The following is a 26,529-nucleotide window of genomic DNA, read 5'->3' as shown; positions in this document are numbered from 1 at the left end:
ACCTAAGGGTAAACAGCAGAGGCCTTTAAACTGGACACAAGGAAAGCTTTTCCACCACTGGGACAGTCAAGTGGTGGAGGGTGCCCAGAGAGGTTGTGAAGTACCTGGGCCTTGGGGTTTTCAAGACATTCCTGGGTAAAACCCTGAGTGGCCTCAGAGCTGACCTTGCTTTGAGTGGGAGGTTGGACCAGAAACCTCCTGAGGTCTCTTCCAAATCTTCTAAACCAAAGGATCTTGTTAAAGAGCTCCAGAGGACAGGCTAATTGATTTTCCAAGACTATTCTCTTGCAGCAAACACCAATTTTTACACCCTCCAGCCAGGCAGATACCCTCAGTTCATACAACCTGACCTCCAAGCACAGAATAAGAGAGGACAAAGCCCAAGAGGAGAGCTCCAGTACTGAGATCTCACAGGAGGGACTGTGACAAAAGAAGAGATGAGAAAAGCTGAAGCAGTTCAAGGAGCAGCATGATCCTGGAAAATTTCACTTCAGGTTCTGAGTCTGCAATCAGCCCCAGATGGAAATAAACCAGAATGGGCACAGGCACCACTGATCCACCTTGGATCACAGGGTAATCCAGGGAGAAAGGGACCTGAGGAGCTTTCAGCTCAACCTCCCACCAAAAGAGAGGTCAGCCCTGAGGTCACCCCAGCTTCAGCCAGTCTGGTCCCCAAAACCTCCATGGACAGGAACTGCACAACCTCCCTGGGCAACCTGTTCCACTGCTTGACTATTCACTGGCATCTAAAAAGTTTTATTCTGCAGAAGACATTTGTAGTTAGTGAAGTCCATAATGATTTCCCTTTTCATATGGATGAAGGGAGCTGTAAGACTGAAAACATTTTTTTCCCCAATATTATCAGGTGAGCCACTGTACAGTGGCTCTAAAATCATTTGCTTACTCTTTTCATCAGTATAAAATACAAAGAGCAGTCTCCAACTCCTTTTTCCTTTAAGAATACAAAGTGGTATTTTGTAACATGAACAGCTCATCAGGAATTCCAAGGAAAACTCCTTTAACATGCAAGTTCATTCTTCAAGGAATGATTATACAACCAAAAAGCAACGAAGGACCAGAAAAAGGAAGACAGACAGGGAGATTCAAGGCAAGGACTCAAAGGAATATTTAATAATTCAGTACTCCCCACCCTCCTTAGGCTCTACATGTGACACAGTCCAGTTCTGAAGCTCCAAACCAGCATGTGACTGGATCAGGGAAGTGATTCACCATCACCAAGCCCCATTTTTATAACCTCTGGTTGCTACAGGGGATGTGGGGCACAGGGGGTCGGGAGTGGGTGGAAATATGATGATGATTAATACTAATAATCATCATCATCACAAAGTAACCACAGCAGTAAAACTGGATATTGAGGAAAACACCACAAAGCAAAAGAACATCAGAAGAAAAACTCAGAAAGTAGGAGTGAAAGGAAAGTGAGGGAGAGCAAGACAAGAGAGATGAAGAGAAGAATGAAGAACTCATCTAATTACAGCACCAGCCTCCTTTCAGGCTTTTCAGTTCAGTTTTCACTTCCTACACCTATATATATATATATATGTGCCTATATATACCTTTATATAGGAGGCAAGAGCAGGGAAAGAGGCCCAAACAGCACCTGAACTTCAGACACTAAGAGAAGCATCTCTGGTTCAGTGTTCTCATGAACAAAAAAACCCAAAATTAAGTAAAAAGCCCCAAACCCACAAGACAGTAAGAGGATCAGCCTTCCTCCTGCTCACTTAAAAAGTCTTACTCTTTTATTCTAAGAAAAACCCCACATTTGTGGTTCACCTTATGAATCTCAAAAACCTGAGCACCCAGCTCAGCTTTAAATCTCTCCTTAATTTCAACTTGGAGATGAAAGTTCTTGTTTTCTGAATGCAGCTGACACACCAGGACACAGACAGAGAGTTTTATGTCACAAAAGAGAATCATGTCATGGACTTATTTTTTACATGGCACTGCAAAATTAAAACTGTATGAGAATGGAGATCCTGGTTATATGATACAGGTCTAGGATCTGCATCCTGGGAATTTGTCACAGCACTGACTCTAGGAAGCAACTACACTAAAAATGAAGATTTTTCCCATTAACTGTCAATAATTTCATGATAACAATTAACAAGTAATCATCCAGTCCTGCTGAGGGTGCCAGACTAACAATAATTCACAGTAAAAGCTGCATGGCTTCTATCTTTCAGGAATGAGTTGTTTCCAAACCATAATCTGGAGTCCCAGAGCAGGGTACACACACCATGTCACTGATGCCACTTTTAACACCTGGAGCATCTTTTCTTCTTTAGGAGCAGCTTGATATTTAGTACCTGCTGTCAGATAACCACTAAATATCTGAAAGATTTGCATGTCCACAAAAATCCCATGGATGAGTCCCTCCATTCAGAACTATAAAAACTTGGTAATCAGTGCCAGAAGGTTGGAAATCCTCAGTTTGGGCATTTGGGCAATTATCAATGATGTTCAGCCCCTGAAGCTGCAGTCCAAACTTTTTTTATATAATTAAAATTATATTCAGCAGAAATTAATCCACTAAAATGGGTTAATTAGTTTGACTAGCTGTATAAGAAAGGAACCACATGTTTCATCTTTTGTCCTGATATTAAACTATGGTAAAACCAACACATTTGGGCCTTGAAAACTGAGCCACAGAACCACACCCAGGTCTTGACCAACTGCAAACATTCTCTCCCCCAAGCTCTTCCTTTCCAGTTATTTCACCTCCTTCACAAGGTCTTCAGCCTAAAATGTGAAGATACAGAAATGTCTCAAGTTGCTAAGCAAGTAAACAGAAATAGAACATCTTTTCCCCAAAGCCAAAATTTTCAGAGGTTCTGCCAAAACCCAAGAAGGAGCAAGACTCAGTAAGGCTGGGGGTCTTTTTTGCAAGCTCTTGAGTTCCCTCACTAACAAAGGGAGATGGACTGATCTGCAGGATCAGAGCCAGAAATGGCAATTCCAGCACCCAGTCATTTGTAAGGTATCAACAACTCCTGAGCTCAGGCTCCCAGCTCCTCCAGGGCCTCTCTCCAGCAGCAGTCAGGCTTAAGTGACCAAGCAAGGAGAAGTTCCATGGTTGTTTCAAGAAAGATCCCAAAGAGCAGATTTTAACAATCAAGCCCAGAATATATATATTACATGCATATATGTATTTTTATTAAAACAAGGCAAAGGATATTTTTTTTTTAACTAAAATTTGTTACTTGCTTCAAGAATCCCAACCCTCTAGAATACACCTCAGCTTTAGGAACTATGCTTGAAATGCTTCTAATTCTGAAAATACAACCTAAACCTTTCAATCTATTTAAGCAAATTTTATTTTGCAGCTCCCAGCATTCAAATTTTCCATAAACTATCTCAGATAGATACAAAACACACGTGATATTTTTGATTCATTTTTTTAACGTGGAGTAACACAGATAAAAGCAACTCTCCACTCAAGAAAATCACTTTGCAGTGGGGAGCCCACCCATGACCATGCTCATTTCACCCTTCAAGTGACACTCTGCTTACCCAAGGAGCTGTGGTTTAAAAAGTGCTCCAAGCTCTGTTTTAGGGATTTCTCCCAAAGACAAAAAATGACTGTGGGGTTTTACCCCCCAGCACTGGTTTAGAACACTGATTGCCACAGCTGTGTTCATCAGGAGCTGCCAGAAGTGTTTGCCAGGGTGCTGGGGATGGCTTCTTGCTCTCAGCATTTCTGCACAGTAGGTGCTTTTGCAGCCAGGGACCTGGTTTTGTGTATTTAGTTAACTCCATCTAAAGCCATTTCCAGCTTTCATTTGTCATCACTGCGCTGAAAACAAAACAAACCCAGCCCTAGAAAATTAACTGCTTGCTCGCTTCCAAGCATTTTCTTCCCCTACAAACAATTGCCTCCCATAACCTGAATTTTCTTCTTATCGAGGGGCTGTCAGTGCAGTGGCACATGGAGCAAGGGCAGGTTACAATCCAAACATGAATGCAGATGATTAACTGTGAACTGGAGTTATTTCAGGTTTGAACAGGCTCAGATTACAAAAGCCCTGAGTACCGTGGTGTTCCTTACCCAGATATTAAACCATAATTAATGAAGGCATCAGTGATACTGCCGTGCAAGGTTTCAGACACACTCTGACTCACCAGCAAACAATGTAGGCTGTAACTGGGGGTATTACTCAAAAGAATCTTTGCAGCAGGATTAATGGAGCTGTAAAAATTCCCCCAGAGTCAGGTCTATCCTCCTGCTACTGAGGGAGCATCTCACAAGCCAAGATTCCTGCTTTTCCATAGGAGGGAAAAGGGATTTAATAACACGAGGAAGCTCTCCAGCATCCTTTCCTCTCATTTAAATCACAGCCAATAATCCCTCCCAGTGGGGGGGGGGGGGGGGTGTGCTGGGTACTTTTTTGTTTCTTTCCTACCTTCACCTTTTCCATGTTTATTTGTACAAAAATGTTTTAGTTGTAGAGAAGTCAAAAATAAACAAAACCCTATGCACATTTCATATATTTGTAGTTAATCCTGTATTATCTGCATTTTTCAGTGCTCTCCCCAATGAGGAGCAAGCCTTCTTTAGGATTAGGAAACAAGTAACTCATTCAAGAAAAAGGGGTTTTCTTCATTATTTTTGCAAAGCATTGGGGGATTTCTCACTTCCTCTGTACTTAGTATTCACTTTAAGAATGTTAATAAAGCATATATATGTGACTTAATTAACAGTTTATAGGTTTGAATCCTAGAAAGTTACACGTGTGGAAATGGGAAACTATTCATCAAGTCCAAAATTTAAAGTACCTCTTTACTTAAAAGAGGTAGCCCCATGTAGGTTTGGTATCACTGGATTTTTGAAACAAAAAGTAAAACCAAAGCTTAAAATTATTTCAGTTTTGCATGAAAACACATGATCTACTTCTCATGGCATGCAGGAAGCAACCAGAGAAAAGGGACATTCTTTACTACACCTTGCAAATCCACTGAAGATTTAAAGCAGGGGTGATGTGGTGGTGTAGGAGAACCCAAGTGTGAGTAAATATCCCCTCATCCTGTAGTTTATATTTTTAAAAGGGGCTCCAACCCAATAAGGAGTTACATATGGTCAAAATAATCTCATCCTCCAGAAGCACTCTAAAGAAAAAGAGAAGCAATCAATAGCACTTGTTCCCAAAAGTTTTTGATTGAGCCTACTTTCAAAAATTAGACCCAAAAATCACTCAGTTCCTAAAAAATGTAATCATATATCTTCTACCTACAGAACTATTTTAGATTGATAGTCAGCCTAAGGAGAAAGACTACTGTGTTACTTTGTACTGGCATATATATATATATAAAAATATATATATAAAAATATATATATGTGTATATAAGTATATGTATATACTTACATATATATACACTTACATATATATATATATTTATATATATACAGGAAAGCTCAGTAGTACAAAATTAGTCTTTTTTTTTTGTTTGAGATAGATTTCCCATGTGTAAGTACCAAATTTTTGAAACAAACTAAGCACCACTTAAAATACTGTCAACATTTAATGCCACTTAAATCAGATGAACATTGGGGATGGAAGATTAGGGGGAGAAAAGGCTGGGCAAAGTTTTTGAAAGCTGAAGTAAAAAACCAGACAAATTGAAGTGCTACTCTTCAGTGCTTCTGGAGGTGTAAAAATGGGAAGGGTCAGCTCAAAGCAACTGCTGAACAGCAGCAGAAAAACTCATTGCTGCCCTTTGCCATCATCAGCACCACAGAGGTGGAAGGGAATCAAAGATGGATGCAGAAAATTATTTTATCAATATATTTTACCAGTTATTTTATCAATATATTGATAGTACTAATATATTTTACCAATTATTTTATCAATATATTTAAATATTAATTTATATTTTTATTATTTATAATATATTTCTATTTTATCAATATTATCAATATTATTTTACCAGCATTTTATCAATTTATTTAAGGGTATAAATGTGTGGGAAATGCTCTGCTTTCCCACCCTGCTTCCAGACTTCTGCTGGCACTGATAATGTCATGGGATTACCCTGGAAAGAAGGGAGCTGGAGCAAGGAAAAAGACCTGGGTAACAGGGATCAGAGCAATTGCCTTGGCCATTTTGCACTAGTAAGAACCAGCCTGTTTATCCTCAGGATTTGGCTAAACTTAGCTCTATTCTGCCTGCTGTGAGTACCTGCTGTGAGTACCATCCTTATTACCTTGGTTAGCAAGGAATTTTTCCCCTTGGTGCAAGATTCTCTTCCCAGCAGCTGAAGAATTCAGTGCACAGAAAACCCAGAGGACTCATCCTGGCTCTACCCAGCAGGCATCCAGAACAACAAGCTGGAAGCACATTAGAAGAAGGAAAACTCTCCAAAAAATAAGGAAATTGTCCTTCTGGTTAAAGCAGTGCAGCAAGACAGAAAAACAACACCTTTTCTCCCCAGTCCCTCTGAATAAAACCCCCCTGTGCCAGGCACCATCAGCACAGGACAAGGTGGGCAGGAAGAGGTCTGATTGCAACAGCCTGGCCATGCCAAGCTCCAAAGTACACATGGCCCATGCCAGAGGCCTGGCTGATCAGTAACCTCACCCAAAGCTCCTCACAAAGCTGTATAAACATAAATCATGCTCCCAGGGCCCTCCTGAAGCAGGAGGAACAACTCTGAAGAGCGCTGTAAATTGCCTTTTTCCCCCCGAAGTACCAGATGGGGGGGGGGGGGTTGGGATTCTTCATAGAATCATAGAATCCTAGGGGTTGGAAGGGACCTGGAAAGATCATCTAGTCCAACCCCCCCTGCCAGAGCAGGGCCCCCTAGAGTACATCCCCTAGGAACGTGTCCAGGTGGGTTTTGAATGTCTCCAGTGAAGGAGACTCCACAACCCCCCTGGGCAGCCTGTTCCAGGGCTCCGTCACCCTTACAGTAAAAAAATTTTTTCTGATATTCAACTTGAACCTCCTATGCTCCAATTTACACCCATTACCCCTTGTCCTATCACTGGTCACCACTGAGAAAAGCCTAACTCCATCTCCCTGACACTCACCCCTTACATATTTGAAAACATTGATGAGGTCACCCCTCAGTCTCCTTTTCTCCAAACTAAAGAGCCCCAGCTCCCTCAGCCTTTCCTCATAAGGGAGATGTTCCACTCCCTTCATCATCTCAGTAGCTCTGCGCTGGACTCTTTCAAGCACTTCCCTGTCCTTCTTGAACTGAGGGGCCCAGAACTGGACACAATACTCCAGGTGTGGCCTCACCAATGCAGAATAGAGGGGGAGGAGAACCTCTCTCGACCTACTAACCACCCCCTTTCTAATGCACCCAATAGAATCCTAGAATTGGCTGGGTTGGAAGGGACCTCAGGGATCATCAAGTCCAACCCTTTGGACTTCTTGGGCAAGTGGGAGTCTAAAGGGAAAATGTGGAAGGGAAGGGTTCTCCATGGGCAGGTTTACTGAGAGCACTGAGTCAGGGATATTGCTGAGCATCCACACTCACAAGGATGCTCCAAGGCCTGGAGGCAAACGTGGGAGCCCTGAAGGTCAGACTCCAGGTAAATCCTGAGTTTCAGTGGGTTTTTTACAGACTTCAGGCTTCCTCCATCAGTGGTGTTGTCTGCTCTGCTTCAGGACACGACTGCCACACACATGGGGACAATGCTGAGTTCAGCACCCACAGGGAATGCAGATAAAGGAAGCAAAGGTTTTAAATCTGGTTCATCTCCATACATTTGATGCACTGATTTTCAGAGTTTCTGCTTCACCTTAGTGCAGGTGAGAAAGCAAAATATGAAATCTAAGTATTCTGTAGCAGGCTGCAAACATTATTTCCAGCCAAGGGAATTAGCAGCCCTTCAGAACTCCTAACACTCAAGATAATGAGATGGTATCAGACTAAGATATTTTTTTGATTACTTCTTCAGAAAGTTCTACCAGGATGTGTAAGGTCACCACAGATCCTACCTTACAGGCCAACTTCAGCCAAAAGCTGTTCACAGACAGCAGAAATCAGGAGATACCAGAAAACCACATCTGTCAGTGCAAATCCTGACAAAGGCTCCAGGACACAGACAATATCTCTTCTTCCACACCTTTTTTTTTTTTTTTTTTCCCCTGTTAAATGGCTTGAGCACCTCAGACATACTTCAAACCCAGCTCGGAGATGTCTTCAGTGAATATGCCAATGGTGCATAAAATTACCTCACTTATCTTTCTTTTTTAATAGCAGACACACCTATCTTTATCTGCCTGAAAACACTTTGGTACAGGCAGAGAGGAATTTACTGAAACAGCCCTTTTGCACTATGGCAACAACTAAAACACTCTTGTGATGCTAGATACAATTTCAGTATTTATGGAGACTTTATCAAAAGTATCCCAATACATCCCCTAACACAGAACAAAGCAGGACTTTGTTAGAGCATTTCACAAGTTTTTGAAGAAGGAAACAGATATTTGGCCCTTTTTTTTTTTTTTTTAATTATTAAGGCTTTGATAAAGCTAAAAAACTAGATCACAAAAGACAGTCATCTGAAGTAATTCCACTTCTGGGTTTCCTAACTATTTAGCAAACACCAGATCTAGCAGGTAATCCACCAACAGCAATTAGCAGGGCTGAGCAAGGGTTGCATGAGTAAACATTGTCTTTCCATCACAGTTTTCAAATTATTTCCCTTTTCCTGATATGAAATCAACTGAGCAAGAACAAATACAGTGTTATGGAACTCCTTTAAGAGAATTTCTATTCTTTCTACATTGAAAACAAATAGTATTCAGGTTGAGTAGTGAGTAGTTGAGCTGTTTTTATGGAAACAACTTAGATGTTTCCTAACAAACCAAGCATGCAGTGCTTGGACATCATCCAGACACAGTAAAGATTATCAAACTGTACCTGAAATGTGAATACAAGACAGATTTATCTCTCAAGATAAAAGTAATGATGTTATAAAGCCCATCTCCTCAATGTAAAGCTGTCCAAACCAAACCAAAGCCTGACCCAAAGGAGTTTGTTTCCACCTCAATGTTTTTTCCTGCCCAGGAGAACATCACTGACCCCTGGCACTGAATTCATTAAATGAGGAATATGGAGGAATTGATATCACTAAAACTGAGAACAACCAAATGGTTTAGGGGCTCTATTTAATTTCACACTGATGTCTTGCTCCAAGCAAAGCACCTTCTGGGAGGGCAGAGGGAAGGAGACTTTTTCCTCCTGCAGTCACAGACAGAGGTTTTCTGTGGTCTCCAAACCATTTTGCCCAACCTTAGGCTCTGCAACAGCCACCAAGCTTCATTAAAAAAGGGGATTTTCAGCTTCCCCTGGGTTTTGTGAGCAATGCAGGAGCTGTGTAGAAGCATGACACTGGGTGTTGTGTATCTGCAGGTAAGGAAATACTCCAGAGGGGACTGGTAAGACAACTCATCTGAATAAGAGGAAGCTCTACTCAACAGCTTATGGGGTGCTTGGAAAAAAAAAAAAAAAAATAAAAATCAAGGCACAGATAGTGCTATGGGCAACCTACTGTGTTAGTCAAATAAATTGCTGCCAGACAACTCTTCCTTTCACTTTTCCCCACTATAAAGGTGTTTTCAGTCTCTGGAGTAGACCAGAAATTCAGCCATGCCCTGGGACACAACTCCCCAAAACAGGTGGGAAGTTACAACATATCAAAGTAGCAATAAAAGCAGACAACAAATAAACAGAAAAAAAACAAACAAACCACGCAGGAACCACTAACAGCCGTGACTTCTGTCTCTGTCTGCCACCAGCTCTATGGCAACCACTGCTGTGTTACACAAAACCTGTTCCAGAAAGCTCAGCCCAGGAGCTGAGAGGGCATTAGGAGTCACAAATTCAGATCCTCAACTTCCAAGTGCCTGGCAAACCCACAGGTTCTCTGCTGTCCTTGAAAAGAATCACCATGGCAACTCCCAACTACTCGGTTCTGCTGCCTCTGAAAATCCTGGAATACACGAGTAAAATTAGAATTCCATTGATAATTTCTCTTGAGATACACCCAGCACCATTTCAAAAAGCTTGAAAACTTGCAAAGTTGGCAAATGTGCAACTTCTGCTCTTGACTGGAACAGGTGATGTGGACAAAAATACAGGAGGAAACACAATTTTATCAGTGCAGTCACACTTCTTAGTTACAGACTCCTCTACCTCAATGACAAAATCCAAAGACAGATCAGAAATATGGCACTGGAGGCTTATTTACATTTCTTGGTGTTCTGTTTGGACTTCTAATAACACCACATATTGATCTTCCAGATGACAACCTTAGCCTAGGACTTTTTTTCCATTCCTTTCAGGATTCAAACTCTAGAGACATTTCCAGAAGTGACTTGTAATCTGCTCCAAAACTGTCCAAGAAGGAGCCCTGTTCTGCTCAGGGTGGAGAGAAATTAAGAAAGCATCTAGAGAGATGGTTCCTTACTTCTTATGTCTTCACAGGGAGGTAAAAACAGAGGTGGCATCAGAGCAATGGGAAGAACATCTGGGCCAGAAGATGACCCAAAGGAGTTCAGCAAAGAGTCCAACACACAGGTGAGAAAATTACAAGGAAATTAGAAATTACAAGGAAATAGAGCATTTGGTAACACTACCCAGTGGTGTGACAGGCTAAAACCTGTACCAGAAGCAGATGACCATAATCCTGAAACCTCACACAAAATTTGGTTTTACCAAGTTATGCCCAGCTAACAGAAAAGGAGAAAGTCACCCAGAAGAAGAATGCACCAGGAGAAGTGGTGAGGACTAAAAAAAAAACAGCAATGGACATTGGATTGATGTCAAAGGAGATTTTTTTAGTATTATAGGGAACTAAACTAGATGGCAGTGACAGGCAGGATTGCAATTTGATGACTGAGGGAAATCAATCACATGGAAAAATCACCTTCCCACTGCAAAAAGTTCTGTGACCATGAATGTTTGGTCATGAAGCAGAAGCTCCCAAAGCAGAACACAGCCCAAAAACCAGCTTGAATTATACTGCTGGACCTGGACAACCACTCAGACACAGCTTTATTCCTGTTGTCATCTTGGCTTACCAAACTTCTAGGCAGTTGCAGAAAAGCAATAAATGTTGTGGCTTTTTTTAACCCAATGTTAAAGATTAAGGGTGGGAAGGGGGACTCTGTAGAGGTTTAACTAGAATTATGAGTTAGAATTAACTAGAATTATGAGCTAAGAGATCTATGCATCCAGAACTATCTACCACCTAGTCTGGCTTATCCTGACAACATTCATTGAAAGAAAAAAAAAAAAAGAAGATTGTAAAGAATATTTCTAAGCCCTTCAGTCATGAAAATAAACAAAACAAAACAAAACAACAAACCAAAAGAAGGGGTTCTGATACACACCTTGACTGCAGAAAACACAGAGCAACAATCCAGGAAAGGAAAGATAAGAACAGTTGCTTCACAGAGGCCACTGAATCGAAAGAAAATGCCAAAAATTAGAGTTGCAACTGGAAATTTCAGCTTCAACTTCCACATTCTTGATTGCTCAGTAAATAATAAGAATGAAAGGTGCACCTTGATGAAAACAGTGAAGTTCACATTTCCTTCACTGAAAACAAGACAGGAGCAGGAAAGGAGGTAAAGAAATGAACAAGGGGGAAAAAAAGAGGGTAAAGGAAACCCAACAAATGAGAAAAAGCACTGTCCTGGAGCATTTTCACTTTTAATGATCTTGATCCCATCCAGAAAGAGAAAGATACTGTACTCTGTTTTCACAGAAACCTCAAAAAGCTGGCAGGGAGATGTGTGTCCAACATCATTTATCATTTCAGACCTTGCTGTACAAAGCAGGAGAGCTGAAAATCCACCCCAGCTCTTTACACAGCAGCTCTGAGCTCTCAGCTACACCCAGCACAGGGTGTTGCCCACTTGTCTTCATCTCAAGCACTTCACACACATAATTAATGTGAATATGTTGCTTTACAGTTACTGAAATCACTCATTTGTTGGGATTTTATATCCAGTTAAAAAACGAAACGAAGCAAAACAACCCCAAAACTCACCCTCTAAAGACCTGATGGGATTTAACTGCTACTAGCTGATTTTTTTTAAGGTAAAAATTAATACTGCTAGGTGAAGAGAGCTCCAAAATCAACACAACAATATTAACAGCAGAAATTAAGAGGCTGTAGTCTTTCCATGAGCTAAAAGTAACACCCCATGCATCTCTGTTCACTGGGATGAGCATTACTCATGTATTTTGTACCTAAGTATTTTTCACAGAAAAAAAATCAAGAATTACTTAAGCAGTGCTTTATCCACATACACCTCAGAAGAGGTTTCCATTAGTGTGAAGTTCATTTGGAAAGACAGAGCAAATTCTCCATCATTTCCCTGGAATATCCACTGAATTTATCACTTAAGTTCATCAATAACATGGAATTCATTACTTCACACTGGGATTTTCAACTCCACCTCCACTGGAAGCACTGGTTGAAACCAGAGTATTTAATGCAGCAGCTCTGAATTTTGCTTTGCCACAATTTTTTTATTTGTAATAAAGCACCTTTCCAAACAAATATTAACACAAAGTTAAATTCAAAGTGGTTTCTTCTGATCTGCATCATTATCACAAAAAGCACTTCTATTTTTAATACCTTCCACCTAAGTTTTAGCTCTTCCTACCCTGCTTAGATGAATACTTCTTACAGAGAAAACAAAACTGAATTAATTAAAAGGTTTTCCTCACTAATCACAGAAGTGCATTCCACTAATTTTAACCTTTTTGAAAGCCAAATAGTTTTGTCAGAAAAAACACACTTGTGCAAACAAAGTAAATCCACATGTCCAAAGGACAAGGTGGGTTTGGGTTTTTTCCTAACTGATAAATAATGCTTGTCAAAGGCATTTTAAGCAGGGAACAGATTCACACATCAGGAGGGAATTCTTCAAGCCAGCATGTCTGAATTGCATGGACTTAATTAGCCACCAGCTCAAGAAATAACTTACACAAGGAATATTAAAATCACAGCATAAAAAACGTCTTCCTAGAAAGAACTTCCATGACATTACGTTGTCTGCAGATTGTGATCAACATTTTAATTCAAACTTCTTGCCACTCTCTCCACAGTAGCAATTACAGTTCATTTGGAGAGACAGCCCAAAGGAAAGCTGGTCTGCACCCAGTGCTTCTGATGCAAATCAGCAGACCTGGGCACATGATTTCTTTTCTCCAACCATTTCAATGCAGAACTACAACTCAGACTCAGCCTTTTTACCTCCTCTTGAACTCTGTAGTGGTAGTAACTATTGGAAAATATTCTGCTCACTCCCAAGTGCAAGCATGAATTTTTCAAGACTACAAGACACCTTTCTGGGCTGGCTAAATGATGGCTTAAACCTTGGTTGCACAGAGAAGTTATTTTCCCTATCACTGGTACATTTAAAAAGATGGTATTTTCAGATACATGCATCAGCTTCTTGATATCTCTATGGTTTGCAGAGATTAAAAGCTATAGAATCCTGTGTGTAGAGAAAACACAGACATTTCCACCATTTAAATGGTGTTTCCTACCTCCAGACTTTGCCTTCTGCCAGGAGCTTCCCAGGTGATGCAATAGGCACAGTGACTCCTAATCCCAACCTCTGAAATTCTCAGAACTAGATTTTTAAATCTATGGGTGAGAAACCATGCAGACAGGTTTTAAACCCCCTGTAGATTCCAAAAATATTCCCAATTCTTATTGCTGCAACTAGATTTAAGTAACAGCTTCCTCAACTGCTCTGAAAAGACACCAAATGCCTGACATTTATTTATCAGGCTCCCCTATCACCCTACATCAACCAGAATCAGATGTGAACCCCAAGAATGAAGACAAAAACTGCATTGATTTTGAAATATCCTCTCATCCAGTCTACTATGTAACATTTTACATAAAGAGATTGCTTATTTGTATTTAAAGTCAGTCAAAAGAATTTCAACATACTGAGGAGACCAAACACACCTAACACCAACACAGGGCTGGGAGTCATTTCAAATGTTATTTATTATTCTTAATGCTGTTTCTCCAAGCTTTTTGACTGGATTTTCCTCATGTTATTAATACCTGGGTATATTAGATCACTTTAGAATAGTTTACTCCATCAGAACACAAAACTACAACAGATCAATGTTTATGACAACAATCCCTGAGCCCTTGGGCAACCATCAAAAAAAGCCCAGCTGCTGTAAAAAGCCTTTCTCCAAAAATTTCAATGCAATTCACATTCCAAAGCCACAAACCATGTCCAGAAAAGCAGGGTTTCTCTTCCTTCAGTTATTGAAACATAACAGGAAAGATGAAACTTTTATTTTCACAGAATCACAGAATGATTTGGGTTGGAAGGGACCTTAAAGATCCTCCAGTTCCAACCCCCCCTGCAAGCGACATTTGTCATCATTTTGTCATCAACAACTGCAATCCCTAATTCATGAAGAGCACCTTAAACCAACAAATCTTAACTGCTTGCAGAAGGATTTATATTTATTCCATCCAAGAGTGATAAGCACACTGGTCTCCAGTGCCTTTACATTCCACAGCCATGTGCAGTTATTTATTTCATGCAATCCATCACTGCACTTCCACTGAGAGAGGGGCAGGGGGAAGGTGAAAGTGTCTAAATGTAAATCATTTCTTATCTCCAAGCTTCTGAACAACTCCATGTATTTGTTACCAAATCATTAAGTCAAACTTAGTCCTCTTTGAAAACTTGGGTACCATAACCACCCATGATTTCATCTTAAAACATTGATTTACCTCCTACTGCAAAAGGTCTGAAGTTTTTTTACTGTGTCCATATCCTTGGCCAAAAAGAAAGGCAAAAAAAATTAAGAAAGAAAAGAAAAAGTAAGCTAGATATTAAAAGCATTTAAAAACTTGGACAAAGGAAAAGAGAAAGTGGAATAGAAACAGGAAACAGCTTTAAAGAAAAGGGTTAACAGATTGTTTCATTTTCAATTTCATTGTTGAATTATACCAAAAAAATGATTCATCCCACATTCCCCCAGTGAGCTGCTGCCTCATCATTTCAGGTACACACAGTAGAGCTTAATCAGGTTTAAATTGGTACCAGCATTACAGAGCTATTTAGCACAGGTCTGTACCCAGCATCACTCCTCACACCACTAACATGTAACCAGTATTGAGTAAAACTTTAAAAAATGGAACTTTGGCCTTGTTAATTTATTTAAGCTTCTCAAACCACATCATTATCTCCACTACCTTCTGAATTATAAAATTCTTCAAAATTAAAAAAATGAAAACTATTGACAGATTTCTCCAAAAAGCAACAAGTGTTAAATAGCTAAATACCTAAACCACTTAAAATTGCTTTCACACCTCAGTGAAGGCATAAGTGAAGTCATGAGACCCTCACTCCCACAAAATCTTCTCTCAGTAGGATACAGGCAGAGAAATAACCAATTCTGAGCACTCAACAGAAAGTTGCCTTCATCCCTGTTTTGCTGGGGAGGAACAGCAGGGAATGACTTGAACTCTTCAGATCACACAAGTCAGGAAAATTTAGCAACAGAACCCTAACACAGTGCCCTACCCAAGGCTCTTGCTTTTCAAAATCTGAGAAGCAATTTGCTTGCAGAAATTCTTGGTACCTAACTCTCAAAAGAAGCAAAAAAGTGGATTTCTAATCCCTTAGGTCTACTCTACACCATGAAAGATGAACAGGAATTCACACTGATTCATTTCATGAAGCACTTCTCTGGGGAAAAAAAAAAACAACAAAACAAAACCCACGGGTTTAAACTGCTTCCCAAATCCTACTCTACACATGAAAAGTCAAGCCACATTTTACACTTCCCATTAAAACGATGAGAATCCAATGGACTCAGAGCAATTGTGTCTCACCAAGGAATCCCAGACCTTTGGAATTCACAGGGATACAACATCAGGAGGTCACTGCCCAAGCTGAATGTCAGAGCTCCAGTCACTTTCTGGGCAATTTACACTGGAGTTCACTCTTCCTTTTCTCAACAGATAAATCTCCCCCAGACCCTGCTACTAACTGAACAACTGCTCTGAAAAACTTATATATATATATATATATATATATGAAACTTTTTTGTCACTTAAATCAGACTGTTTGCAATGAAAAAAAAAGCCTGGAGAATCCCTGTGAGCCACATCAAACCTCAATATTTTTACCATGACCTCCACACCCTGCAGTGAGAGGCTGCACTATGGGATGTGCTAACTGGAAAATTAACCCAGTGGGTCAGCCCAGCTCAGGCACTCCCAACAAAAAATCCTCTCCAGGTTACTTCATCTTCCTGGCTGCCATGGTTGCTGCAATCAAAGAAGCAAGATGTGCCTGATGGTCAAGCTGAGCCTGGAAATCAAGGAAAACAACAGAGGATTGTCAGCTCTCAAGCAGGCTAGTAAAAAGGGCTTTCAGTTAAGCTGATAAATAGCACACATGTGAATCACACCATCATCTGGGTTGAAAATATTGCCAAATATGGGTCAGCTCAGGGTAACTGTGAAAAGAAAAAAAAAAAGGCAAATGCTTGGATCTGTGATTATCTGGAAGGAAAATATTGCTTTATCTACAAAAAGGTTACCTACTGCCAGCGTGGTGTAAAGGCAGCTGCAGGCTTACTACACATTTTTTGAACTAGCAGTCTAAAAAAGATGTTCAAAGAGAGATGCATGCACTCCATTTCTACTATCAGTAGTTCAGCTGAAATAAAGCTCAGCATTGATAGTGCTCAGTATGCTCCCATGCAGGTTCAGAGCCTTAAACTGCAAAAGTCTGGAGCTAATGCAAGTAAAATTATTGTCTCTTTTCATCACCACTCTAATGAAGCAGGTAGCTCTTGAGCAAAGTCTAGTTCATTACACTAAACCTGGAAGGCTGACCTAAAAAACTGTCAGATTTGTTAAACTGCTTCCCAGCAAAACCACAAAAGCACAACCTGCCATCAACACAAAGAAACCAGACTGGAGATGGGATTTATTTGGAATGGACCAGAGCATTATTTGGACAAAAAAAAAATAAGCCACGGACAGCTAGGTAGCAGTCAAGCTCCAATTCCACCAAGAGAGTGCTACATTCTCAAACCCACTGGTGAAGGAACTTCTCACCCTAACATCAGAGCTCTTTTTGGAAGGAGGACCTGTCAGCCAGCAGTGCTCCAGCAGCAGCAACACAAAGCCAGGAGCTCAAATGATGATAAATAAATAGGGCAATATTTAGGAAGCAGCCCTGTGACCCCCTCATCTCAGCCCTGAGAACACCCAGAGCAATTCTTGTCAAGCTATCACAGACAGAGGAATTTCAGAATCGCTTTCAAGACTTTTGTGCCTCCCCTTGGCAGCCAGCACCTGGGTAGAAAAATAAAGAGCGAGCTCCTAGACGGATCCAATGGGATTCCTCAGCGGCTGCTGTTAATAAACAACCAGGACAAGGGGCCAGGCCAAGAGCAAGTGTGAATTTCCTCCTTTTTCCCCGGGAACATGCACATGATCAGCCTCCACACCCTGTGTCACAGAGCTGCAACCCCTTCCAAACCAGAGGCACAGCACCAACCAAAGGGAACACGGCAAGGGGCAGCGGCAGGGTGTGGTTTGACTGGGATTTTTTTATTATTATTATTGTTATTTAACAAAACAATAATAATAAAAAAATACAACCCAGCCTCTCTCAGCCATCAGAAACGCCCATTTCATTAGGAAGAAATCACCCGCTGTGTTTTTCCGGTACAACATGTGAACTCAGGACCAGGAACCTGCTCCTGGTTATTGACTTTTAGAGCTGGCAGCCCTGAGACAGAGCCAAAAAGCCCTCCCCGTCCGTCACGCCCCGGGATAAAGCTACCCCGGAGACTGCACCAGCCCAGGGAGCCTCTGGAGTGGAGCGGGTCGCCTTGGAACAGCAACAGAATATTTAAAAATATATATATAAAATTTAAAAAACACGCAGAAAATAATAAAAATTGGGGGAAAAAAACCCCACCAGCACGCTCCTCAGCCCTTCTCTTCCTCAGCCTTTCTCCTCCACCAGACGCCTTTGGGCTCCAACTCCCAGACAGGCAGCAAAAATAAAAATAAAAATAACAAAGCGAAAGCCCGCAAAGGTAACCGCGTTGTCTGGAGGGGTGGAGGGGGGTTTTATCTCCTTTATCACCCTCCTCCTTTCGCCACCTCGCAGCTCCCCGAGGGGTTTTTTTGCCTCCCAACCCTCAGTCCCCCGGGGTCCGCCCGGCATGAGCCGGCGGGAGGGGACGACGGCCCCGGCAGCTCCGCTCCGCTCCGCTCCCCCCCTTCCCAAGCAACCTGCCCGCACCCCACCCGCTCCGGCCACGCCGAGGAGACCGACACTTGCTGCCGGGCTCTCCCCGAACCCTTCCCCCGGCCACGCGTGACCCGGGAGCTCCGTGCCCGAGCCCCCGGAGGGGGAGCACGGAGGGAGGAAGGGCCCCGGTGCCCACGGGCCGCGGGGCGGAGCGGGCGCGGCCTGGCCCGGGCGCGGTGCCTCTCACCTCCCGGGCGGCCCGGAGCGTGTGGCGGATCGGACCGGGCCGCGGTGGGGCCGACCCGGGGAGAAGGGAGAAAGAGATCGGGGTGGGGGGGTTGGAGGCCGCGGAGTGGTCGCTCACCTCCGTAGGGTCGCTGATCTCGAACAGGTCCAGCCGGTTCGCGTTCCAGTGGTTGATGATGTCGGCGAGTTTGCGCCGCTCCTCCTCCCGGCTGCCGCCGCCGCCACCCGACATCCTCGCCGAGCCCGCCGCCGGGGAGCCGAGCCGGGGCCGGGGCCGGGCCCTCTCCGCCGAGCCCCGGCGAGGGAGGGAGGCGGGGACGAAGCAGAGGGTCCCTCAGTCCCGGCCGGGGAAGGGAGGAGCCGCTTCTCCCCTTCGGCCGCCGCCGGTACGGGCGCCGCGGAAACGCCCCGGGATCGCGCAGCCGATAGCGATCGGCCCCGGAGGACAGCGGGGAAGGAGAGAAAGAGAACGGGGGAAGGGCGGGGAAGGGGCGGGGAGAAGGAGGGAGGGAGGATGCCCCGAGTCGCCAGCGACCGCCGTATCTCCCTGCTCGGCAGCGTCTGTTTGTTCCCTGCCCGCCTGCCCCGAGCCCAGCGGAGCCGCCGCTCCCCTAATGCCGCTGCTGCCGCCTTTCTCCGCCCCGGTATCGCCCTCCCTTCCCTTCCCTTCCCTTCCCCTCCCTCCTTCCCTCCCTCCCTCACACACCGTCCCGTGCGCGCCCCCGCCCGCCCGGACACCCGCCCGCCCTCCTCCTCCTCTCGGGGGCGCGGACGCGCGTTCCCGCCGGCGGCCGCGCGTCACGGGAGCGCGGAGAATGGAGGTGGGGGGGGGGGGAAGCGGCTGTTGGGGACAGCGCGGGAGGTGCGGGGTGGGTGCGGGGAGCTGAGGAGGCGGCAGCGGGAGCCGTGGCGGATGGCCCGGGCACGGCCCTTGCTGGGGCGCTGACAGAAACAAAGGGTCTGGTCAGACCCCCGGGGAACAAAAGACCCCGCGGGAGGAGGCGGGAGGGAACGGCCCCGCACGGGTGGGGTGCGGGATGCGGGGGAGCAGCTCAGGGTCGCTGCAGAATGGGGGTTCCGGCTTCCCTCTCCTCGTCTTTCCCCACCGCACTTCTCCCTTCCCCAGGTGCTGGTGTTTAATAACGCTGATGAGCGATGTGGGAGCCGTGCGTGATGGGAATGGTGTAAATTCTGTTCTGAGGGCGAGTTCCCGCAGCTGGAGCTGAAGCGAAAGCATCGGGGTTTATGTGGGAATGGATTGGGGTGCGGGATCCACGCGTGGCTCCTCACAGGAGGCGTGGGTTGGGCTGTGAGAGGCATCGCCCCTTGTGCAGGTTCTGGAATCCGGTCCAGCTCCCGCGATCGGCTTTAGGTTTTTTTGTTTTTTTTTCAGCCCCCGCACCCTGACCCATCAGCAGGTTTGGGTGCATCGGGCATCTGGGACCCTGCCCTGCAATAATCCCATTTTACACTCCCGGGCTGCTGGGGTTTCTTCAGGTGGAAACCTCCTGAGTGTCCCTGGCAAAGTGTTCCAGGTTCTGGGGGAGTTTTGGGCTGGGGGGGGTTGCTGAGGAAGTTTAATTGGCTGGGCTATTTGAAGAAGGAGATTCCTCAGAGGCCTCGTCTACATTAAGCAATTAAATTATTGTTTTTATCCAGCAGTACAGCTCCTGTATAAGCACCAGCAGTTCTGGTTTTACAGGTGAAGGTCAGTTCTGCTTTTGCCCTACATCAGTAACTGTGCCATATTACAGCTTTACAGTTCCAAGGACAGAAGAGATCCTGTTTCTCTGGTCTCAGACTCGGGGAGGTGTTGAAAGCCCTTCTGAGAGCCCTTGGAGAACACGAAGGAGGGGACAAAACTTCAAGTTCTTGTAGGATCATCATCCCCAAACTGTACTGCATTCCTTTTAGAAGTGTAGAGAGAAGGAGGAAAAAGCAAACTTAACTCTACTTACATAAAAGGAAAAAAAAAATAACAATGCTGGATTTTTTTTTTCCATATCCAGAAAAAGATACCAGGTAACTTTGGATCTTCTGGAAGTGCCAGCACCATTTTAGGACCATTTTGCTATTAGAAGCTACCTAAATAAAATTGTTTTTCCTGGGGAAAAGAAGCAGTTGCTCTGGCAAAACTGGCTACTGAACTGGCTACTGAGGAGCACCAGGAATAAAATTACCACTCTGCTGGACCCACGTGGTGTTTATTATCAGCTGTTAATTTATTTATTTCTATTTTAATTGCGCCCAGTGAGCATTCCCAAACTGTAGCAGCCTGCATACAAAAAAAAAAATTCCTCAGACTGAGGAGGATTGGAGCAGGCTGATAAGGTTGAGATGGCATTGCTCAGAAATCCCAAGTCACTGTCATGTGTTTATGGACTGGCAGGAGCAATGGAAATGTTACTGGTGGTGACTGCTGATTATTAGCTCTGTGCTGAGCTGGACAGAGCTGAAGCAAAAGGAACCAGGTCTGCTGGGCCCTGCAGAACAAGTTGTGGCCATCAGCAGTCAGACAGCAGCAGGTTTAGTGCAGGGTTTTAAGAAAAATCATAATGTAGACAAGAATTGAGCTGAGCCAACCAGCTGGGCAGGAGACACATGGAGGCTGTGGTGTGGGAGATAAAGCATAAGCCCTGATTTCCCTCTAAAGGCCAGTGTGCAGAAAGCTAAAGCATGAAATTCAAGCCTACCAGCTATTTTACAGTGAAAAATACAGGCTGCTTCTCTCTCAATCCCTGTTTTGTCCTTTTTTGTTTTTCATAAAGCTGTTGCAACGGAGGTAAAGCAACTGCAAGTGACAAGATTCCTGTGAACAGCTGTAAAAAAAAAAATACATACACATAAAATACATCACAAACAGAATTGTCTGTCTGAGCTATCACCAAGGTATCTTCCAGCCACAGCACTGCATACAGCTACTGGAAACCACAGTGCTTAATTTTCCTCTGCAGTTTTTCTGAGTATTTTATCATTTACATGGTAAGAAGGCAGAATCCTATTTGAGGAGTTCCCAGTCCAGTTCCCAGTTCCATTCCAGCAGACAGTCCCACGGAAGCCAGTGGCAGAGTTAGATTTAACTATAAGTGATTGCATGCTTGATAAGAAATAATAGGGTGAGAGAAACAAAAGAACAGGGAACAAAAACCCCTTCACTTGCAAACGTTAATGAAAAATGTATTTTACATCCTACCAAACAATGTTGTTTTCTTTTTTAAGGTGCTGAAGGTAACCAAGCTGGGTGCAGCCATTCTTGTGCCTGTTTGCCCAGCCCTCCAACGTGTGTTCTCCAGAACAGAAAGATAAACACCCTTCCCCATGGACCTTGCAAGCTGAATTTTGTAACAGGTGAGAGCAAAAACCAGAGGAGAGATGAACACAGGGGCAACACACGTGTTCCAGGAGGACTTTGCAAACCTCTCCATCCCCCAAAACACCAAGAACAGCAGTACCCAGGTGGATACTCACTCTAAGGGGGTCTTGCCCGTGCAGCTTCTCTCATTTATCCTACTGGGGTAAAACTCTTCTTGAGGGGGTGAATCTCATGGGTGAAAAGCAACAAGGAGGAGTAGGATCCTTGGTATTTCAGTGCAGTTCATGCAAACAGTTCTTCTCTGGCAGAGGGGGGAAAGGTTTGCCTGGAAGTAGGGTTGTGCTTTGCTGGTCGCCTTGGCCGCTCGCCAGCTGCCCATATGGCTGCCAGAATTGCAGCATTCATTTTCCAAGCCAGCATGCAGCTGATGGATAGTGCCAGGCCACCTAAATCAGCCAGCTATTGGAAGTCATAAATTCAGAGGTAAGGCTTGAAATGATTTTGAAAAAAAAAAAATAAAAAAATAAAAAAAAAGTAACCCTTCTCGTGGCTTCCCAAGGGTGTGTGCGTGGCTCTGGGGCTGTCGTTCTGCATCGTGCCATGCAAAAGCTTTAGGTTTGATCACCTGGGGTCATCAAACTGCAGCCCTCACACAGACAACACACCCACTGAGGTCAATAAATTAACTGGAATACAGATTGTAGCTCTGGACACTATAAACACATGAGTCAGGGAGGGAAAAGAAGTTTTTCATTGCACCATTATCTGACCCGGGGTGAATTGCAGATGCTGGGTGCAGCAAAAGCATCAATTCACAGCCTGGTGGGTAAATAAACAGAGTGCATGTGGGCTACCTGGGCAAATTCATGAAGAATCTTGGTGTTTGGATCCTCCTTTTCTTGCTGTCTGAATGTAGAAGCTTCTATTTAATAACCTTGACCTCTTTAAAATCCAAGGCAGGTGGGAGAGGGGAAAACAGGGCAAGTGTGTCAAGTTATGTAATTGGGTTTTGGAAATCTTTAGGTTTTCAGTTCAATTCTCCTCACTCTATTTTTGGAGAGAGGGAAGCACAAACCCATATAAATGGCAGTTGTCTCAATAAACACATCTTCTGGTTTATTTATGGGTGAATTACAAAACTTGCCAAGAATATTCCCTTAAGGAGGATGCTTAATCTTTATTACACCTTGAAGATATTTTCTAGTAATTTATTGGTAAACCCTTCCCCTGTCTACCTAATGCTGGAACCCTGCTGGATTCATCCTCAGATGAACACTAAATGGAATTTAGTATTTCTGGAAAAATTTCTGGAAAACAGTTTTCATCCAGGGAAGGCTGTTGTCATCCTAGAGGTACTGAGGAGAAATTTAATGGCTGGTCAACACATTAGATTATCAGATAATCTCTCCTGGCCTTATCCCATCTAATTTCAAATGCAATCAGTTAAAGTTCAGAGCCACTCTGGGTACCACAAAGGCTTACTAATAGTTTTTTATTTTTAATCACATATCTCTGCTTTAAAGCATTTTCTCCCAAACTGCTGTGTTGTGAAAGAAGATGAGAAATTGAGAAGATGAGAAATTCCCCGAGGGGAAAAGAAGACCCAGGGTCTGTGTAAAATTGTCAGGTGGGCAGTGTAAATAAATTCCTATTTCCTGTCTCCAGAAACTGAGCTAACCTGTGTTATACAGCACTATTTATAAAAATATTACAGATGCATTTCAGGTTGAGGGTAGCTCTCCAATCAGTGGCCCAAACTAGGCTATTAGTTGCAATAATGTGTAATCATTTCAAGGCTCTTTGAGCAAGATGTAGTGGGTGTCTGGTCTTGTAATTAACCCTCTGCCATTGGCCACGCATTCTCTCCACCCTGTAATTACTTGACTAGAAAAATAACGCCATGCAAAGCATCCATTGTGTAGAAAATTAAAAGAGCATTCATTTTAATCTGTTTTCACACTCAGACAATGACTCTAACTCACAAATACCTGTCACCTGTAAGCAGAAGTCCTTTGCCACAGTTGTTTTGGTAAAAAAAGTTTGATTTGGAAGCAAACTGTGTCAGCAGGCACATTGGCTTTTTTTTGTTTGTTTATTTTGCTGTTTTTAGAGCCAATCTGAAAGTACTGAAAGGGTTTTTCACTTAAAAGTATCTTGCCTCTGAGCTAAATATAAACTGGGTATTCAATTATTAGCTTCAGCAATCACCTTTCTTTTAAATCATATAATGTGTGTAAGTCCTGTGTATGCAGAGTTTTAGCCTCAAAATAAAATCTTCAGGAAGCTTATGTGCAAAAACTATGGTGTAAATGAAATGTGAAACGAAATTTCATTTCATTGTTAAATTCACATTTCATTGTGAAATGAAAATGCATGCTCAGCACAAAAAAAAAAAAAAAAAAAAGAAAAAGAAAAAAATAAAGGGCTAATCTTTCCCTTAGCAAGTTCTGCTTGGAAATGTTTCTGGGTTCTTGAGGTCTTAGTCTAGAACGAGTATGGAACAGAAGTGGGGTTTGTGCAAATAAATTAAAAGCAACAAAAAGCATCAGGAAAGTCCTCTGTAGGAACCTCCAGTGGGATTTGTTTAACTTGAATTATCTCAATATCAGCTCAGGAGGGTGACTGGAGACTCCCTCTGTAGGCAGTGGTGAGAAGCAGCTGTTCCAGCCAGGAGCTGACACCTCTCTGGGGACAGGATTGAACCCTAACTTTTGGGTGGCTTCAGATGAGCTGAATCCCTCCTCCAGGGCAATGCTTCCAGCCCTCAGCTTCTGAAAAGTTTCATTTGATGGTCTCAGAGGTTTCATTTCCAAGCTCACCGTGGCTGGACCAGTGATGCCATTTTTATATCCAGCATGACACAGCTTTATTGGCCATCTCATTCAGAGCCCTTCCACCTGCATCAGACCCAAACCTGGTCTGGTTTTCAGTTTCAGGATGTCACTGCCCCACTGGATAACACAGGGAGTAGTTGCAGGAGGTTTGGGGGGTGATATTTGAGTGTATTTAACATTGCAGAACCTGAAATAGAGATTCTTGGGCTACACTTAAAAGCAAGTCCTTTTCAGCTGGCTAAACTGTCCACCTGAAATCCTCTCCTGCTTCACCTCCTACACAGCCACCACCCCATTTCCCAGCACAGGAATACTCAATAATTACACTCTGAAAGAACTGAGCCCTGACTCCTCTCTGAGGCCAACCTTTAATACCAGGCTGTGCAATTTTCTCCTCCAACACTCTCACCTTTCATCCCATGCCACTCCTTGATGGCAAGAAGAGACCCAGCCAAAATCCCAAAGGTACCTCCTTCAGATCCTTCTAAATCCATCACAATCATGAAGCTTGGGAACCAGGAGGCTATGGGGAAGGTTTACTGTCACCTCTGCCTGTTATGCTGAAAGCAAACCTCACATTTTTACCACCTTTCCCACATCTTTCCCTTTTCTTTCTGGTCGCTGTATTCTTTCCTGTGTTTCAAGCTCTGTTGGGATTTGCAGAGCACTTTGAGGCAGGGACCATCTTCTTGTGCACAGCTCTAAGCAGGGGCAAAGATGCATCAGCACGTGATAAATATTACATCTTCCTGGAAAAGAAGTGTGACTGCCAGGCCCTGGTACAATCAGCAGCAGCATTTTGTATCCCTGGCTCCTTCTCCCAGGAGGGCAATTCTCTACCCCACCAGGGAATGGAAAAAGCAGCCCATGTCCTGGTGGGAGAGGCAGGCTGACACACTGGGGCTTGTTAATGCCCTTGCCATGCACAATTTGCAGCCTCACAGGTAATTTAAGAAATGTGTAAGGGTGTTGTTACTTAATGTGAGCCAGCAAGGCACTGTGGGATCTGTTTAGAGAGGACAGACTCTACCTTGGAAGCAGCTTCACAGACAACATCTCCCAGACAAACATTCCCCATCTGCAGTTTTTCTAAGGGCAAAATTTGTCCTGACATTGTTTTTGCATTGTAAAAGTGCATTTAGGTGTTACCAAACAAACAAAAAAACCAAACCACAAACACTCTGGGAGCACACCTGACATGAAGTACTATTTCCAAGCCATACATCCCAAGCAAGGTTATCCAGACTCAACACTTCAGGCCAATGGTATGAGGAACCCAAAACTTGTTGTAAGCAAAGATTATGGAGGAGGAAAGCTCTCAGGATCTCCTGAATCCCATCCCAAACCAAGAAGATCCCTGCTTCCACTATCCTGACTAAAGTTAGAAACGCACACACAGAAACAGATTCATGACCTGTTTTCCCAAATACTGGAAGTTGCCAGCCATCAAAGGCACCTTTCAATCTTCAAGTATAAATTTAGATCACCAGGCATGAAAGATGTGCCCCTTCATAGAATCCTAGAATTGGCTGGGTTGGAAGGGACCTCAGAGCTCATCAAGTCCAACCCTTGATCCACTCCCCCCGTGGTTCCCAGCCCATGGCACTGAGTGCCACATCCAGGCTCTTTTGAAATATCTCCAGGGATGGAGAATCCACCCCTTCCCTGGGCAGCCCATTCCAATGGCTGAGCACCCTCTCCAGAAAGAAATTCTTTCTAATGTCCAACCTAAACCTCCCCTGGCACAACTTGAGACCTCTTGTGCCCTCTTGTCTTGCTGAGAGTTGCCTGGGAAAAGAGCCCGACCCCCCCCTGGCTCCAACCTCCTTTCAGGGAGTTGGAGAGAGTGATGAGGTCTCCCCTGAGCCTCCTCTTCTCC

The 26,529-nt window shown here is 43.6% G+C and overlaps 1 protein-coding gene and 1 long non-coding RNA gene across 33 annotated transcripts in view; both read right to left on the bottom strand.

Moving 5' to 3' along the window:
* The window catches only part of AFDN (afadin, adherens junction formation factor), a 117,068-nt gene extending 97,930 nt beyond the window's left edge, over nt 1–19,138 (bottom strand). For 23 of the 32 annotated variants that reach the window (XR_011724876.1, XM_071738845.1, XM_071738859.1 and 20 more), the window contains exon 1: nt 18,622–19,138. Coding sequence is in view for 31 of the 32 variants with exons in the window: in XM_071738845.1 (XP_071594946.1) it covers nt 18,622–18,735 (114 nt within the window). In the remaining variant the exon portion in view is untranslated. The remainder of the gene's footprint in view (nt 1–18,621) is intronic. The other 9 variants (XM_071738847.1, XM_071738846.1, XM_071738862.1 and 6 more) reach the window with 1 other exon arrangement.
* Nucleotides 19,139–20,792: 1,654 nt separating this feature from the next.
* Nucleotides 20,793–26,529, bottom strand: part of LOC139793916 (uncharacterized) — a 28,429-nt gene continuing 22,692 nt past the window's right edge. Inside the window, exon 3 of the long non-coding RNA XR_011724874.1 lies at nt 20,793–21,322. This is a non-coding gene — a long non-coding RNA (uncharacterized lncRNA). The remainder of the gene's footprint in view (nt 21,323–26,529) is intronic.

This window comes from Heliangelus exortis, chromosome 3 (genome assembly GCF_036169615.1).
Source record: "Heliangelus exortis chromosome 3, bHelExo1.hap1, whole genome shotgun sequence".
In the NCBI taxonomy this organism is placed as follows: domain Eukaryota; kingdom Metazoa; phylum Chordata; class Aves; order Apodiformes; family Trochilidae; genus Heliangelus; species Heliangelus exortis.
This window is presented reverse-complemented; position numbering and strand designations above follow the sequence as displayed.